We start from the raw sequence: 18,742 nt of genomic DNA on the forward strand, positions 1-18,742 counted from the left end.
ATCCAATGATATTTTATAGATCTTATATATGTATTAAGAAATTTTTAAATATTTATATATATTTAATTATGAATTAGATTATATATTAACTTGAGATCGATAAAAAATTTGTACAGTTAAAATAATTATGTTAAAATTGAACTTTTGTCAGATTCACTTGATTTATTTTGAAAGAAGTACTGAACTTTTTTTTATGAGAAAATCATAAAAACATAAAATTACAACACAAAGTCGTTTCTTTTTTCATTTTTCTAATTTCGATTTTCATAAAACTAATTTTAATTTTCGTTAGTATCAATTGACACTAGATAGAAAAGGTTTTCGATCAAAGCTTTTGAAACTATTCCGAAGTAACTTTAGGATTTGATTTTCAATTTTGATGTTCGAGATTCTAAATTCATAACTCCAATCTACTTCAATTTAAAATCTAAAATAAGAAAAAATTAATGCACTCCAAATCTATCCGATAAAACAAATAAAATTCAAATTCAAATTCTAAAACCGTCAAAATTTGGACCACAAACCCTATTTCCAGATTATAATTTTCTGTTTTTGTTTCAATAATTAATGGCATAAGTACGTTAGTTTCTATTAATATAAAAAAATTATGCTGACAAAAAGATAACTAAAAGCAATTTTGTAACAAACTTTTTGTACGGTTTCCCAAATTACTATGAATAACATATATAGATTTTTCAAATTTATAGAAACAAAATTATTTATTTGTAATTATTAATTATTCTCCCACTTTACTAAAGTATTATATTATGTTAAGCGTGTCATTAATAATTCAAATATTACATACTTATTATCTTACGTAAAGGGAAAAAATAATAATTTAACTAAACCATATTTATTTGTGGATCTCAAGAAAAAAGAAACTTTTTTCATGTTTTAATTTTTTAATATTAATTACTTATTTTTTGAGATTTAATTATTAATTTATGTAAAACAAAATATTTATATCGATTATTTAACTTTTTTTAATAATAAAATAATACTTCCAATATTTTTCTGCCAGCAAAGCACGTAGAGCCCACAGATCATATCATCACGTTGATTATTTAATTACAAATTTATAAAATAAAATTAGAAATATACAAAAAGTAAATAAAGAAATATTACTAGTATTTTTGGTCTCTATATTATTGAAAATTCAGATCTGGTCCTATTAATTTATAATTACATTTACTAATTTTCCTTTTCTTTTTATTATATCTCAATCACATTTTTATTTAATCGATCTTAATAGTTTAAATAAAAAGAGTTTCTTAATAAAAAACATTCTCTAAATTGATAAATTCAAATAAAAATAAAAAAATAGATAAATATAATGATAAGGACTTGCATAAGTTGGAGAAAAAAAATATTTTAATTCTATAATATACAACTTTGATTCGCCTATTATTATCTTCAATTAATTATTGTGTATATTTTTAATCTAAGTAAAAAAAAACCCTCTAATACTGAGTAATAATATAAGTCTAATATAATACATTAATATGTAAATGATGAAAGTAAAAATTATTTTTTCCTTCGTTTTTAATTTGTTTGTCCTATTTTTTAGCTGGTTTAGAAAAATGTCTATTCTTTTTTGTAACTCTTTAATTTCAATTTTCAATGTGACATATTTAAAAATTCAAAAACTAATGGTAAATTCTACATAATTTTAGTTTTAAAACATACTTAAAATTCAATTTTTTAAATTTCTTAAAGTTCATACCAAATCAAAAACCGACAAACAAAAAACAGGGAGTAAAATTTTTTATAAATATTTATAAAAATTAAAGAATAAAAAATACAGCTAAAATATTTTAAAAAAAAATTAGCTTTTTACTTGAATTATCACGTCTTTTCTTACCTTATATAAACGATAATGATATTTCAAATTAAAAAAGAGGACAATTTATATATAATTGAGGTATAAAACTCGAAAAAATGATACTTTAGGTGTAAAAGGATTATAAAAGCATACTTAAAAGTAATTAAAGGTCAAAATGTGTATAATCAATAACTTGAAGGAGTGAAATTAAAATTTTCAATAATTAAGGGATTAGAATTAGTGTTAATAATACTTAATTAACAAATAAACAGTGAGATTACAGAGAAAAACGAGTGTAGAAGCTGTGTAAAGCAAAACAATATAAACAGATTTCTACTACTGCTATTCGCCATTTGCCATTTTCTTCCGATTCAGAAATCACACTCTTTTCAATGCCAAAAACGGAATTCAAATCACAAATTCATAAAAATTCCGATTAGATTGCAATGACGATGGGACGTAGCTCCGGCGACGACAATAAGGATAAGAATGATAACAATGCTATAAGCTCCGGCGGTGGATTTCACTCGATCCGTGACCGTTTTCGTTTTAAGAGAAATTCACAGAGACCGACGGAGACGGTAACGTTGCCGTCTTCTTCTTCTCCGTCGGATCGGCAGTGGAAAACTCCGGCACGATCTCATCATCACCATCACCATAACCGATCTTTTAGTAGGAAGCTGATTTTCTTCTGTTTCAGAGGGAAATGGTTATATTTGTGTATATTTCTGGTTATTTTTGTTTTTGCGTTAGCGTCTATGGTGTTACAGAGTTCAATCATGTCGGTGTTTAGGCAAAATGAGAGAGCTCGTTCGAGATGGTCTGTCAGGGACGATTTGAAGTTAGGAAGTTCATTGGAGTTTGTTCCACCACCGAGGTTTCAGCTTGGTAATGGCTTGGACTTGGTTAGGAATCAGCCTAGAATTGGTGTTCGGCCTCCTCAGATTGCGCTAGTAAGAATTCTATATACCTGTGTTCATGTTTAAGTATGCGAATTGTATATTTATGGTTAATAATAGTAATATACAATCTCCATAGAACTTAGGAAGCTGTGAACGATTGTCATGAAAATGCAGAAGAAAGCAAGTTCAAATTTAATGAGTGAACTATTTTTCAGTAAAATCCTAAGTGAATATCTTGTAGATTTTTTTTTTGGTTGAACCTGTAGGATCTAGATGCATGTAAGTGGAGTTTATTCTAGAGCCTTAGAGCTAGGGAGATGATGATTCAAACTTAAGAATTTCATATCATTGTGTGAATTGTGATAGTGACAGGATAATATTCTTATCAGCCTGAAACTATATGTTTGTCTAAATTTGGAGGATATGCCGTAACTTTTTGTTTGTTAATTAGTGAGAATAAGATATGAGCACAACATTTTGACATATTTAAGAATTTACAATCCCCTCTTGCTCATTATTCATGACTTGTGATCTTTACCTGGTTCCTGCAGTTTTTGAGTTTTAGCAGATGTGAGTGATTTTATGTTTACATGGATTATACCTTTCCGATTTCTTTTTAAAATGCATGGAGAAAAGACTGGTTGTGAGAGTCAAGTCTCCATTTAATTTTGTTGTCTTCATAATATATTGTATCTTCCCTGCTGCTATTTCTATATCAAAATGCACATTGCATTGGTCTCTTTTAACTTCCACTAATTTAACTGTGCTTCAATTTGACTGTGTAAGGTCTTAGGAAACATGAGGAAGGACCCCCTGTCATTGATGCTATCTACTGTGGTGAAGAACTTACGGGGCCTAGGCTATATGATTAAGGTAATTTTTGGTAACTTCAAGTTATAATATCTGCTTGCTGTATCCTATATATTACTGTCTAAGACATAATAACTTAAAGCGTCTGTGTTGCAACTTGCAATTAATATACACTTCAGATTGTAATTCTGCTACTAAAGATTGTATTTCAGCTATAGAGATTCTTTTCACCTGAAATTTCTATTTTAGATTCATAGATAACAAACTTCTTATTTGAGATTGAGTAAAAGTTTGGTTGCAAAGAGGTAAATTGGGGTTAAGAACTGGATTACCGTGGCCTATTGAGATTAATACACCTTAGGTTCGGGAAAATGTAAGGGGGTTCTTCTCTTGGAGCTGGGAGGGGACTGATCTGGCAGGCCGTGGAAACAAGTTTTTTCTTTTTTTGAACTATAATGTCATATGTTCTTCCTGTTTGCTCTGCAGTTTCTTATTTAAGTTATGGTTATTCTTATTTGTTATGATTCCTTATCTTTTTTCCATCCATATCTTTTAAATGATAATTGCATCACACATCTGATTATGACATTTTAATTTGTCTATAAGTCGTTGGTTCTCTATCTGAACTTGGGATTAAAGTATGATGAGTGGAAAATATGGTACCATATCAAAGTTGTGACAGAAGAATGCACCTTTTGTGATAGTGTTGTATAATGGTTATGTGCAATCTTATGCCCTACCTAAAACTCTTTTTTGCAGATATATGCTGTGGAGGATGGCATTGCGAGATCCATATGGGAAGAAATAGGAGGGAAAGTATCAATTTTAACTGCTGATAGATATGATCTCATTGATTGGTCAATGTAAGCATGCTCTGCCATCTTGGATCCTCATACAGTCCATTTCTGTGACTTTGCTATCGTTACTCTCAATTAGCTTGGTTTATATTAGTTTCTGCATTTTCATTCATGCAGTTTTGACGGTGTTATTGCTGATTCACTTGAAGATAAAAATGCTATATCAAGGTATGACTAGCCTATTGGATGAAGCATACTTTTTTTTATTCCAGGATATTCAGCATGAACGTCATGTGAGCATTATTTACCAATAACAAACTAAAATGTGTGTTGGTCTTCTTTTTTGAAAATTTAAGCTATTTTAATGTGAAGTGTACGGGCAATAAGTTTTATTTACAGTCTCCTTGTCCTAAATTCTGAATATCTCTTGCCAGAGTTTTAAGCATTACTTGCATATGCTTGACTTTTACAACATAAAAAAAAATATTTGACCTAATGTTGCAATCATATTTGAATGAAGAACAGAGCTGTAGGATATTATAATAATTCAATCTTACTGTCAAATTGATTATGTTATTAATAGATGATTCAACACGAGTATGTTCAATTTTTATTGCTACATTCTCGATGTACTCTAGTCTCTAAATGATGCCTACAAAGTACCATAGCCATATCAGTCCTTCTCAACATGGGTATGTCGGCAACACAGGGAGACCATGTAACAAAGATGAATCTAGATCTAGTACTAATCCTTTGCATTTCTATATTTTGTTTGAGATATTATGGTTTGTGAGTTCTATATTTATGCAGCCTTATGCAGGAGCCTTTTTGCTCTGTCCCCCTTGTATGGATAATTCAACAAGATACTCTTGCAAGTCGCCTTCGTCTCTATGAAAACATGGGATGGGAAAATCTTATTTCTCATTGGAGAGATTCTTTTCGAAGGGCTGATGTTATTGTATTTCCGGATTACTCTTTGCCGGTATATACAACATTCTTCTCTGTTTCTCGTTCTGATTTTATATTTTCAGAATTTTTAAATTTATTTCAAGTACTCATCAAGCTTATCATGTAACAACCGTGGTATTTCTCCTATTATAGATGTTATATAGTGGACTTGACACTGGAAACTTCTTTGTGATCCCCGGATCACCAAAAGACAATTGGGCTGCTGGAAGTTATAGTAGGAGACATTCAAAATCTCAATCAAGGGAGAAGTATGGTTTTGACAAAGATGATCTCTTGGTTTTAGTTTTTGGAAGTTCCATTCTCTACAATGAGCTGTCCTGGGATTATGCGTTGTCCATTCGTCATATAGAACCTTTGCTACTCAAATTTGCTGGAAGTGATGCTGAAGAGAGGCTGAAGTTCGTTTTCATGTCAGGAAATTCCAGTGATGGGTATAATGATGCATTGCAGGTAGAATTCTGAGTGATGTAATAGTAATATAGATAATTCTTAATTTCTGCTTCCTATTTGACTCCTTATTCTGTCCTTGTAATTGATGGCTTGTCTTTGCCTTCCTCTGCTTCGCTAGTGTTTCATCTCAATTTTAAAAGAAGTTTTGTTGTTTCAATTGGAAGAAGGATAAATCTTTTTAGATATACTTACACATAACAACTGAAACTCATTTAGACAAAGAAGTTCTAAATCATTTTCTCTTGATTTTATACTTTAAAGGGCATTGTTGTCTTAGTTACCTACCTAAACTTATCAACTTCCTGTCATCCATCATGTGTTCTCCATTTTTTATTGTTTTCACTCCTTGCTAGTGCTTTACTATGTTATTTGTTAGGTTGAGATGAACATTCAAGTGATATTGAATAATGCTTCACAGCATTTTGCAGCAGCAGTAACATGTGGTTTACTTACTATTATCTATGCAATAAAATTGTAAAAAGCTATACTGTCTCAAAATTTGTAGGATATTGCTAATCGTCTAGGACTTCATGAGGGATCTCTTTCACACCATGATATGAAGGGTGATGTTAATGGTATTACACTGATTGCTGACATTGTCCTCTACTTCTCCCCCCAATATGAGCAAGAATTTCCTCCTATTCTGATACGAGCTATGTCGTTTGGAATACCAATTGTCGCGCCAGACTATCCTGTTATTAAGAAATATGTAAGTCGATCAAGTATTGTTGGCAACCTTTTTAAGCTGAAAAGTAGAATACTTTTGTATTTCCTGGAATAACTTTCTGTATTCAGGTTGCTGATGAAGTACATGGAATCATCTTCTCTCAACACGATTCAAATGAATTGGTGCAAGATTTCTCACTACTTATATCTGATGGAAAACTAACGAGATTTGCTCACACTATTGCATCTTCTGGGAGGCTGCTTTCCAAAAACATGTTTGCAGTGGAATGCATTACAGGGTATGCAAAGCTGCTGGAGAATGTCATAACTTTCCCATCTGATGTCATACTTCCAGGAGACACCTCTCAGATTAAGCAGGAATCATGGGAGTGGGGTTATTTCCAAAAGGATTTAGAGGATCCTAAGGACATAGAAGATCTTCAAATGAAAGATGTGGATCCAATAAATTCCAGTGTTGTTTATGACCTCGAATTAGAGATGACAGGTTTTGTTCCACTGATGAATGTATCTGGAGATGATCTGGAGGCTATAAAGGAAGACTTTCCAAGTGAGTTGGATTGGGACATCTTAAATGAAATGGAGCGTTCTGAGGAAGTAGATAGACTCGAGTCGGAGGAGGTATGTGAATAACTTTTACTGAAAAGTAGTCTTCCCCTGCCCAATCCAATCCCATAACCAAAAGACAAAAGAACAACGAGGAATAAGAAATAAAAAAGATCTTTACTAGTTCATGTTTCTATTTTCTTGAATTCCCTTTGATGCAAGATCTATTGAGCACATTTTTTGTATATGTAGATTGAGGAAAGAATGGAAAAAGACATTGGTAAGTGGGATGATATATATCGTAATGCTCGAAAAGCTGAAAAGCTCCGGTTTGAAACTAATGAAAGAGATGAAGGAGAGCTGGAAAGGACTGGGCAACCAATATGCATTTATGAGGTTTATGATGGAATTGGAGCTTGGTCATTTTTGCATCATGGCTCTTTGTACCGTGGATTGAGCCTAGTGAGTTCCTTTGGCTTATTCCATATGTTTCAGTTTCATATGGTTTCCTCTCGTTTTTTGGCATCTCTTTGTAGTTTGTACAGAAAATGAAGTTTTTAAAAATAAAATGCTATATGCTATACATATTTGCTAATGCAGATTAAGTACATTCTCTTAAATTTTATTTACTTCATTATGTTACGTCTCTGGTTTCTTTGGCTCTAACTATGGCATTTTCCCTTATAGTCAACTAAAGCACGAAGATTGAGATCAGATGATATTGATGCAGTTGGCCGTCTTACCCTCTTGAATGAGACCTACTACCGGGATATCCTCTGTGAGATGGGTGGCATGTTTTCAATTGCAAACCATTTAGATAATATTCATAGACGACCCTGGATTGGATTCCAGTCATGGCGAGCTACTGGAAGAAAAGTATGTTATTAGTTCCTGATGAATCTTGACGTGTGAACTAGTTCTTCTTGTAATTGTTAAACTTGACATTGGCATATTAGCACATAATCTTCTGTGTTCTCTTTTCTTGTTGACAAGTTTCATATAGGATTCTGTACTTATCAGGTTTCCTTATCTAAAACTGCTGAGCTGGCCCTAGAAGAAACAATACAGGCAAAGGTTAAAGGTGATGTAATATACTATTGGGCACATTTGCATGTGGATGGTGGATTTTCAGGAAGCAATGATGCCCTTACCTTCTGGTCAATGTGCGATATTTTGAATGGAGGCAACTGTAGGTAAATATTACATTGCGTACAGTGGGATTTAAACATAGATTTGTTTCAAAATTATGCATTCCTGCCAACATATTTTCCTTTCCATTTTGGTGGATAGGTTTCTTGTATTTGAACAGTATAGATCTCTCTGGTAGAAATTTGGATGAATAACATTATTTAGGTTTAACTTGTATTTGGAAAAAAATTAATAAATTCCAAGTTCAAGTTGATTCTATTTCAACTATTCATGTTCTGAAGTCCAAGAAGCTGGAAATGGAGATTCAGAAATTCGTGTCCTAGAATGTACAATATTAGAAGAAGAGGGCTAGAAAAACTGGAACATTTACACCCTACTCTTCTTAAGTAGTATCTTCACCTTGTGTGCAGAGGGCGAGTGTAGTTTTGCTGTTAAATGGAGATTGTCCTTTATAAGTTCCTTTTAGCTGACTCTCATTCTTTAACATTCTTGCAGAAATGCTTTCCAAGATGCATTTCGTATAATGTATGGCTTACCGTCACATATAGAAGCTCTCCCACCCATGCCTGAAGATGGTGGGAAATGGTCAGCCCTACATAGCTGGGTTATGCCAACCTCTTCTTTTCTAGAGTTTGTTATGTTTTCCAGGTAATCTAGGGCAATAAACATACTTATGTTTGGTGTTATATTACTTGCATAAATTTGGATATTGTAGTTTGAAATATGAATCATTTATTTGAACTAACATGGCTTGAATTTCAGGATGTTTGTTGATGCTCTGGATGGTTTGCATGTGAATTCAAGCAATAGGACACATTGTATACTGGCAAATTCAACCATGGAGGTTAGCCTATAGACATAAATTGCATTAGTACTAGTTTACATTTGGGTACAAACTTCAAAGTAATGCATGGTAGAAGGATAAGTTCTTATGTTTTGATTGTTTGTGACCACCAGAAGCAGCACTGTTACTGTCGAGTTTTGGAACTGTTGGTAAATGTGTGGGCGTATCATAGTGCACGGCAGATGGTTTACATTAATCCTCAGTCAGGTGCGGTGGAAGAGCAGCACTCAGTTGAGCAGCGAAAAGGATATATGTGGGCAAAGTACTTCAACATGACATTGTTGAAGAGTATGGATGAAGACTTGGCAGAAGCTGCTGATGACAATTACCATCCCTATGAAACATGGTTGTGGCCATTAACGGGAGAGATATTTTGGCAAGGGATATATGAAAGGGAGAGAGAAGAGAGATACAGGCAAAAAATGGATAAGAAGAGAAAGACGAGAGAGAAACTAGTGGACAGAATGAAACACGGGTATAAACAAAAGACACTTGGAGGATAACACATCTTAGCTAGAAGAGATTTTTGACACCATTTGTAAACACCACCACATAGCAACCAAGCTCATTTTTGCGCTGGGCTTATGGATAAAAGACAAGGAAGGACAGGAAACAAGAAACGAGTGGTTTAATTCTTTCTAACTGCATCAACATACGGAAACTGACATACTCTAGACTGACCTAACTACATATGGAGGGAGAGTGCATTACTCTCTTGGCGAGATCGAGTAGGTTATCTGTGGCTCACCAGCATTTTTGAAAGCTTTATAGTGAATGGACAATCTTATGCGGCTCTGGTTCCTAAGAGGCACATTCTCTGCAGTATTTGAAATGAGCTGAGCCTCTGCTGAATATTGTATTCTTTAGACTCTGTATATACATTTTAATACAATAGACCAAATGCAATATTAGTTTTACTCTGCTCCAGCAGAAAGGGTAGAGGTTTCAACATTGACTCTCAAAAATCTCAACCATGAACATAGGCGGATCTATGAGTACTTGGCACTATAGAATGGAAGAAAATTTTAGAACGCAAGGACTCTAGATCGTTGATTCGCCTCTCGTTAGGTTAGTTATACCACTTGGTTTATTGCTGTTGATTTTGATGATAAATGTTATCTAGTTCGAGACATAAAGACGTGTAGGCATTCTACTAAAAATTGACTAACATGGATTTATTGTTGATTTCTTAAATTTGATAAATCAAAGCCCATTTAATCACTCTAAAAAATGATCAGTTGACCACTAAACTCAACTTAAAATATTCAAAAGAACAGAAAAAATATGTAAACTTAAGTGCCAGGATGGATCATGATTAATATTCAATTCATTGAAGCTCATATCTATCATCAACCCAGTACGTAAAATATGTTCAAAAACATATAGTAATAACAATAATATTCCCTTCGTTCATCTTTACTTATTCATATTTGACTTGACAAATCTCTTAAGATATAATAAATAAAATGATTATATTACTAAATTACTCTTATTTATTATAAGTCATCTAAATATTGATATAAAACAATACTAATATTTAGCAATAAGCGTAAAATAGATATAATACAGTGAATTGTCTATTGATTTTCAAAACTGCAATAGATCGTAATCCCACACAATTAAAATATCGATTGTAATCCCGCACAATAAAGTTCAGAAAGCATAATATGTACACAAACCTTATCTCTAGACATGCTATTTCCAATAGATCCTGACTCAAGACAATTTTTAATACAATGGACAAATAAAAATAAACCGAAACCTATCCTCCTCAACTAATAGTTTTTTTTTTTTTAATTTTGCTCAAAAAATAAAAATAAATTCAAATCCAAAATAATAATGAGCCCTGCCCGCCCTGTATGTGGACCAATAGAAAAATGGCGTCTCACTCTCCAGAGTTCACTGTGTAGGGTTTATCACTCTCAAAAGCCCTCATTTTTTTTTTCATCTCTATTTTCCAGAAACACCCATTACCCAGGTATACACAATCTATAATCTCCCTCTTTTACATCTGAAAATTGTTTAGCTATAATTGTAAATTTTTTGCTTATGGAATTGTGATAATTGGGTTCTAGCTTTTTCTCTTTTTTTTTGGCTCATTTTTTATTAGTTTTATTCATGAGTATCAGAATTAGAGAAATCTTTCTTGGTGGGGGGTTTAATTTAATGATTGCATGATAATCTTGGTTGTTTAATTAATTTTTTATTTTCTCTTCCAATTTCTAATTGTTGCGTTTAACTGTTCTTGTTGATATGATTTTTTAAATTGTTGGAAATGAAAAAAAAAGACTGGATTTACAGATGGAACAAAAGTATGAACTTTTTCTAAAGGGTTCTTTATGTTTGAACTGTTTATATGTTATGGTACATGGATTAGAATGTGTATTTCCCCGAATTTTAGCGAGTTTTTAGATATGGATTGCATCAACACAAATGAAAATTCCGGGGAATATTGATTCTTTATGTTGCATTGTGGTGTAATGCGTTGTTCCGTCAGTTTTACTTGTCCAGTATTGACTTCTCACACATTTAGGAGTAATAAATAGAATCGTAATTTTACTATATCACTCGTTGAGTATAATGGATTCAATGTTTTGAGAAACGACTATAGTTAATAATAAGGGTAAATTAGGAACCAAGTCTGGACAAGTAAAAGTAGACATCTATTTTAGTATAGTGAACAAGTACAAGTTGGTGGAGGGAGTATATTGTTCGTCATTTTGTGTCCGTTTTAATCATTTAATTTTCTTAGAATTTTTGCTTGGATTGAAAGAGATTGGTTCGTTACCGTTTCAATATTGAAGATTAACCATACCCCTATCAACTTGTTTGACGGGGGTAAATCAAGACAAATGAGAAATTCAACTATATGGCCTTTGTGTGTAATAATGTGATGGAATTAGTTTTTCTTCTTTTCATTTCATTTCCCTGGTTTGTAAATTCAGCTGTGGAATTTCAATATTTGATCTTGAAGCTTAACGTTTTCTGTTGTTCGGCTTTTCAGCTTTACATGAGTAGCTGAAAACTAAACATGCACACAATTAAGGGTGGTTGGGTCGGGCAAACATTTGCCCTTGCTACTTGCAATGACTCTGGTGGCAGGAAGACTAGGATTAGGCGTTCGAAAGAAGAGAGGAAGTCTATGGTTGAAACTTTTATAAAGAAGTAAGTGATTTTTTCATTTCTTCCTTGAACCGAGCTTTTCTGATAATTTTTGTCAAGTCTGTTTGATTTGGACCGATCCGTTTAGGGTTTAGAACACCATGTGTGTTACATTGCATCATGACATCATCAATTCTAGTAGTATTGACTATTGAACGGAATCTTCTTTTAAATTCTTATGATGCTTCGGTCTAGATAATGGTTCAGCTATATCTGTTTGTGAGATTCGCCAAATTCTAAGAGCTGGTTCTTGAAATGATATTTCTTAGGGGTATTATGTAAATATTTGATATTTTTTCCATCTACCCTAGCTTTGGTGGACAGAGTGAGTTACTTGGTATGTGTTGTTGGTTGGAGGTGACAGGTATCCAGTGGGATTAGTTGAGGTATGCGCAAGCTGGCTAGGACACCATGGTTATCAAAAGAAATATGCACTCAAAGATTAGCAAATTAGGCATGCATAGTACTCCTGTATAGTTAAATACCCAAATACTGCATAAACTATCGACTAAATAAAACAATCTGAAATGAAAAATGAAGTTAAAAAGGTGGGAGGAAAAAGAGGTTTTTAGGGGTGGGGGTGGTTGGTTCGGGAGCCGAAAGGGGTCGATGAGAGAGCTGGAGGGTAAAAAATGGGCAAATGAGTAGAATAACCTCTTAAACCTATTTCCGGATGAAGATGGATGAGAACATCGAGAGGGTGGATGGGGAGGTGGAGGTGTAGAAAAATACACGAGTTAAATTCCCTTTTAATTTATGTCCCCGTGACTCATGAGATACATGAATCCTGCAAAGAGGAGTTCATTATCCTCCTACAAACCTAAGCACCTGAAACTTCAAACTATTGGGTTGTTTATTAGCCACTTTCATAAATGGTAAACCTTTTAGTGAGTTAGTGTTCCTCCTTTCCTTCATCTGGGGGATAGAAATCTTCAGATACGAATGCATAATCATACTCTGGTGGGACAGATACCCGCAGGTTTTATCTGCTGCTACTGCATATTCTGATAAGTGATAAGTGATAAGTGATAAGCACAAAGAAGAAAGGTAGAGAGTTGGTGAATAAATAAGCTAGGTCCATGGTAAAGACATAAAATGCGACTATAGTTTCAATGTTTATGATCATTGCCTCATAGGTTGCTAGTTAGGTCATCTCTGCCTATATGAACATCTACCTAGAGGTGCTAAGAAGTAAACTTTTCGATGATCTTAAAATTTTCAATGAAAAACGAAATAGAAATTTCAATCTTCTTTGGAGCACTATATCTCTACTTACCAGCAGTTAGATCGACAGAATGACATCTTATTTGCTCTTGGCTTTAATGGTTGCAGATATCAGAAGTCAAATGATGGAAATTTCCCATCACTTAATTTGACGCACAAGGAAGTTGGTGGCTCTTTCTACACAGTACGAGAACTAGTTCGCGAGATAATTCAGGAAAATAGAGTTCTAGGTCCAGCTAAGTTATCTCCTGAAGAACAGAACAATATCATGTATGCAGAAGAATATCCACTAGGATCCATATCAACTGAACCGCAAAGTTTATCTTTGTCTGGTGAGACCCATGTTATGTCAAGTTTTGCGCCCAACCATTACATGGGTATAAGTGAAGAAGCTGATTTTGGTGTGAATAGACAGCTTGATATAGATGAAATGATGGTTGCTGATGGACTACAAACTAGCGCAAGTGACATTTCAGAGAGGATTGAACAGTCTAATGAATCATACATAATTGATTCTGAATCTGATCATCAAAAAAACAAGGATGAGGTTTGGCATTCTAGTGGGATTAATGGAGTTGACCATGAAATGTTCAATGAACAAATGGCTGGTGACTCTGAGACAACTGAAGAAAATGAAATCTCTGGTAGAACTGACTTACTCAACACCCTCTCTTTCAAGCATCAAAGTACCAATGCACAAGTTTTAGATTCTACTGAGATCATCTCTGAAAGTGTGAATGTGAGTCTCCTCTCTGGGGTTGATGCTAGTCGTCCTACAGTTAAAAACAATGGAACATATGGAGAACCAATATCTACAGAGTTGGTGGTAGGTGAGAATCTAGATGTTGAAGGTGGATTGAGTGACCTCGAAGTATCAAAAGCTGGAATACCTCTTAAAACGTCAGAATTACTGGTGGAGAAGTTTCCCCTGCGACCCATTTCTAAGAAAATCAATGATTTGGATTCAGGATTAAATGAAACAACTAGTGTAGCAAAAACATTGGAAGAAATAGAACATGAACACGACAGGATAACCTCTTTGGAAAAAGCTGCAGAACATATAACTGAGCCAGTTGATATGATGATAGCTGATCGAACAACAGAAAAGTCGAGTAAACTGTTAAACGAGAAAGCAGAGGCGAAAGCTGGAGAGGCATCATTGGAAATTTCAACTTCTTCTTCAGAAAGAGTGGCCATTGCCACTGATGTAGGAGTCAAGGCTTCATCAACTTTAAGTGAGGTAAGCTTTTTAAGCAGTAAACTTTAGCAATGTTTCACATAGGTTGAGTCTCAACTCTCAAGTTCCTTCTTTTTCTTTCATATTTATGAATTAATCTTTTGATTGAAGGTTTATCACCTCTGGTGCTTGTCTTTCACTTTAATGCACTAATTATTGGGCTGGGGTGTACTGATGACAAATGTACGGGAAATATAGAGTCTAGTCAATCACAGTCTAGAGTCTGCGAATTCATCGCACGTGACATGCACTAGTGCTGAGGGATATGTATATTCTTGTCGACATTTCTTAGGCATCTCACTGTTAATTCTGTACTATTAAGTGTTAATATTGAAAGAAAGAAATTTGAAGTGTTTGTGGAGAAATAAGGAGAGGGCATGATTTTGGAGTCGAGAGTTTCTTCGTTAGAGCCATTCTGACAAACTTGAGTGTATCTAACCCCTTAATGCTCACGTATGTTAAAAACTGTTTTCCATGTGTATTATTTTGTTCCTTTTGGGTGGGGTTGGGGTTGGTTTGAGATCCGGCTATATGTTCTTTCTTGGTAGTGAGCGGGATGGAGAGCTAACAAGTATGTTTTTGGATAAGGATTATGAAATCAGACAATACTAGGGTAAAGTATGTATAGTAGATTGAAAACCGAATATTATCTTTTGATGGGCAGCTTCTTCTATTCCCAAAGTTCACTTCGATTAATCTGTCAAAGAGATATCAATGTGGGCGTTTATGTGGCTTCCTTTCTGTATAGTCACTTCATGCAATCATGGCCTCGACTATTATGATTTGAAGAAGGTTTAAGATGCTCCAACTTTTATGGTTTCTTGACTTTGATAAAGAAATTATTTTCAGTGGTGGAGCAAATTTTCTTGAAGCAAGCTAGTTCTTCAACACATGTAATATATAACTCTACCTTACTTTCATGAACAAATGAATGTGTGTCTATTTCGATACTTGTGTAGAATTTACAGCTTTGCATTGGTACCTCCTAGCATTAGACTTGCTTTTTTGTCATGATTGAAATGATTAAGGTTCATGTATTAAGGTTATTATATTTTGTAATCTGCAGCTAACTTTAGCTAACGAGCATAATTTGTGATTCTGCTCGCCTTTTTGACTATTTAGTATAAACTTTCAATTTCTCTCCATTTATGCTAACATGCTATATTCAAAATGTTAAAACTTTTGCAGACAGTTAATGCTTCTAGCCCAATGCCTAATGAGACTGTTGGTAGCAGTACTAACAGCGCCAGCGGTACTTCTAAGAAACCAGCTGCGGATGAGTTGATTGAAGATAAAGGCAAAGCCAGCATTCAACATAGTAGCAACCATCAGAAAGGAGTCAATCCTCCACTAGACAGAATTCATCTGTGAGTAACTGATAACTTCTCTTCGTTGAAGCTAAATGCAATTCCCGTCTCTTCTTTTCCTTGTTCGAGTGTCAACAAGTTCATCGTTCCTGCAACACGATTCCAATTCCCACTAATTTGCTTGTCGATTGCTAATTTCTGTAGTGAAACATGGAAAGGCACTTCAACAAAATCCGGTGAACGTGAAACAAATCCATTCCTTGCTTTATTGAAGGCATGTGTCACAGCTTTTGTTAAATTTTGGACTGAAGAATAGCTTCTCTGCTTTTCCTTCGAGTGCTTTGAATCTGGCTATAGATCCAGCTGCTGCTGCTGAGTGATATTCAGTACATGGGGGAACACTTACTCGAATTATATCATTTCGGAGCTGCAATGGAAGTTACATCCTCTACCACAGGGGGATCCCTCAAACCAAAATCTCAACGTTTTCGATGATCTCTTAGTTGTATGATAGAACTTGTGCTAGTTGTGGTTTAGCAAGTATTTTTTAGATGGATTTATCACATTGAATGAATGAACATGTCACTTGTGAATTCCAGATATAATATATGAGAGGTTTCATTGTTCAATGAGCTTGCCATGTTCCTTGAAAATGTTTGTGTTGTATTGTTACTTTTTTATACATGACGTTCGTATTAACGAAACGTCTTGGTCGATGATAATTTATATAGTCGGTTTCAACTTACTTGGGATAAGACATAAAGAATGCTCTGAACAATTATACTCCTAAATTATACGATGGTTTTATTATCATTTTGAACTCGATATTTCCGTATTATGTACATCTCTAAACTATGTGAGGAGCTTATTTGTAAGTCGAAGTTGTGTTTGGACATGATAACACAATTCAACTTTATGAGTGAAATTTTAATAAATAAAAACTAATTTGAAATAATTTGTAAATTTCAAAAATTTGACCCAAAAATTTAGCGCCAAATGGCTAAAAACAAAGGCCCATTTATTTTATTTTATTTTATTCTTGTGGGGGTGCTAAGACAAAATTATATGTCTTTTGCTGTTAACATGGGTTCACTAATGTTTACTTTGGTCCACTTTGAAAAGCCAAACTTTTTATTATTCAAGTTTATTTTTAGCAAATTAAAAAAGAATTTGTGTAAAATGAGTTCTAATTATTTTACAAGACTATGATTTTGATAGATTACCACACAAATTGATAATTTAGAACAAGCTCTGAATTCTCAGTAACAATATTTTTATCATAACAATCAAGTCTTTTAGATCAATTTTCATTTTATGTTCAATGTTCTTGTCGAAACACGTAGGTATACTCCTTGTTTATGGAGATATTGAACCAAAGATCTAGTACGGTACGTATACCATTTTTCTTTTCTACATTACGAATCAATTGATTCAATGTAGGCATCGTTTTTCCTTTGTCCTTCTCCTTATTTTTGCCTATCACGGATGATTACTTCCGATCTCAAGCACCTCTTTTTCTTTCATAAAGAGATCCAATCGTATATTATATGTTCTCTATAATAATATTTCATTTAAAAAGCTATTAAAAAAAATATAAATAACACTATTATAGAGAGATTTAAATCAATTTCACTCGATCATAATATAATAAGGAATATTTAAGTACACTAAATACTCTCAAAATTGTTGGGAGAAATAATCTCCACATAAAACGTAGCATTATTTACTAAAATGGTGCAAGTTATATTTAATTTTTAGATATTATTGTATGTTGGATAATTAAAAATATAAATTCTAGTAATAAAAGAAATTCCAACACAATAATTTTTTTTATTATTAATTTTTGCATAACTTGTCGTTTTTTGGACCAAATGACCCCTAGCTATTTGAATATCTACTATATGATTATTTATTTTGTACAACCCAACAACTCATTATTAAGAACATAATGATTAATGAAACTTGAAAATGAAGAAAAAACTTTTTATTATAGCAAAATATAACCCATGCCAAATAAAATAAATATAGATATAGCCACTATGTCTTTTTTGGTGAATCATAACAATGTCCCACATGTTAAATGCTTCCTAAATTAATGTAATTATTGGGGAAGTATATCAAATATATAAAAAAAATCATAAAAATGAAATGGTCACAAAAAATTAATATGAATCGCAATACAATAGTGAGACTATTTCGCTCTTAATCATAATCTCGAGTTTAAATCCTGAATATTAAAAAAGTTATGTTGAGAGTGTCACCTGTTATAAACTCTGGCAAATATTAAAATAGAGAAACTCCTGTATACATGTAACAAACAATTCTTATTTTTATGTAACGTGTCTTTACATACAAACGAGTCTGAATTAATTAAGTCAATGAATATTATATATATCATTAAATAAAGTCAAACGTTGATTGACTACTAATCAAGATTATGTTTAAAAAGAAAAAGGACAAAATATTGTAAAGAAAAGATAATTATAAGTGTGAGATTCTTAAGCAAACTTTGATAACAAGGAATAATTAAAGTTTTGTCTAAACAAGATTAATTAACATTAGATTTTGCTGTTTTCTTGTTACCTAGAACTTTATAATTTACTTTACCAAGAAAAAAAAAGAAGCAACACCATCATTAGAACATAGTTAAGACTTAAAGACATAGTAATAAAAAAAAAATATAATATTAGTAATATATTTTCTTTCATTGTAAAATAAGCGTCATTTAAGCAAAAACAGAGACAGTAATTAGTAATTATTTTTAATTATATTTTTATATTAAAAAACTATTCTCTCTGTTTCGCTTTACTTGTCAGATAATTTTTTGAAGAAAAAAAAA

At 33.0% G+C, this 18,742-nt stretch overlaps 2 protein-coding genes across 2 annotated transcripts; both read left to right on the forward strand.

Moving 5' to 3' along the window:
• The first annotated feature begins 2,147 nt into the window (after nt 1-2,147).
• On the forward strand, nt 2,148-9,928 carry LOC107004683. Its single transcript, XM_015202985.2, has 14 exons — nt 2,148-2,775; nt 3,511-3,597; nt 4,294-4,397; nt 4,509-4,559; nt 5,142-5,313; nt 5,433-5,750; nt 6,256-6,459; nt 6,546-7,055; nt 7,233-7,442; nt 7,668-7,856; nt 8,001-8,173; nt 8,625-8,777; nt 8,892-8,973; nt 9,087-9,928. The coding sequence occupies exons 1-14, from the start codon at nt 2,269-2,271 to the stop codon at nt 9,474-9,476; spliced, it is 3,150 nt and encodes a 1,049-aa protein (XP_015058471.1). The 5' UTR covers nt 2,148-2,268; the 3' UTR covers nt 9,477-9,928.
• Nucleotides 9,929-10,796: 868 nt separating this feature from the next.
• On the forward strand, nt 10,797-16,535 carry LOC107004684. The gene is made up of 5 exons (XM_015202986.2): nt 10,797-10,951; nt 11,978-12,138; nt 13,468-14,599; nt 15,785-15,963; nt 16,108-16,535. The coding sequence occupies exons 2-5, from the start codon at nt 12,005-12,007 to the stop codon at nt 16,217-16,219; spliced, it is 1,557 nt and encodes a 518-aa protein (XP_015058472.1). The 5' UTR covers nt 10,797-10,951; nt 11,978-12,004; the 3' UTR covers nt 16,220-16,535.
• Nucleotides 16,536-18,742: the final 2,207 nt, after the last annotated feature.

Source organism: Solanum pennellii, chromosome 11 (assembly GCF_001406875.1).
Source record: "Solanum pennellii chromosome 11, SPENNV200".
In the NCBI taxonomy this organism is placed as follows: Eukaryota; Viridiplantae; Streptophyta; class Magnoliopsida; order Solanales; family Solanaceae; genus Solanum; species Solanum pennellii.

Bases quoted from the DNA above. Each gene is read 5' to 3' on its own strand.
- LOC107004683 (XM_015202985.2), top strand. From the start codon at position 2,269: ATGACGATGGGACGTAGCTCCGGCGACGACAATAAGGATAAGAATGAT. The intron at 7,056-7,232 runs GTATGTGAATAA...TTGTATATGTAG, and splicing joins ATAGACTCGAGTCGGAGGAG to ATTGAGGAAAGAATGGAAAA. The intron at 7,857-8,000 runs GTATGTTATTAG...TGTACTTATCAG, and splicing joins GGCGAGCTACTGGAAGAAAA to GTTTCCTTATCTAAAACTGC.
- LOC107004684 (XM_015202986.2), top strand. From the start codon at position 12,005: ATGCACACAATTAAGGGTGGTTGGGTCGGGCAAACATTTGCCCTTGCT. The intron at 14,600-15,784 runs GTAAGCTTTTTA...AAACTTTTGCAG, and splicing joins CTTCATCAACTTTAAGTGAG to ACAGTTAATGCTTCTAGCCC. The intron at 15,964-16,107 runs GTGAGTAACTGA...TAATTTCTGTAG, and splicing joins CCACTAGACAGAATTCATCT to TGAAACATGGAAAGGCACTT.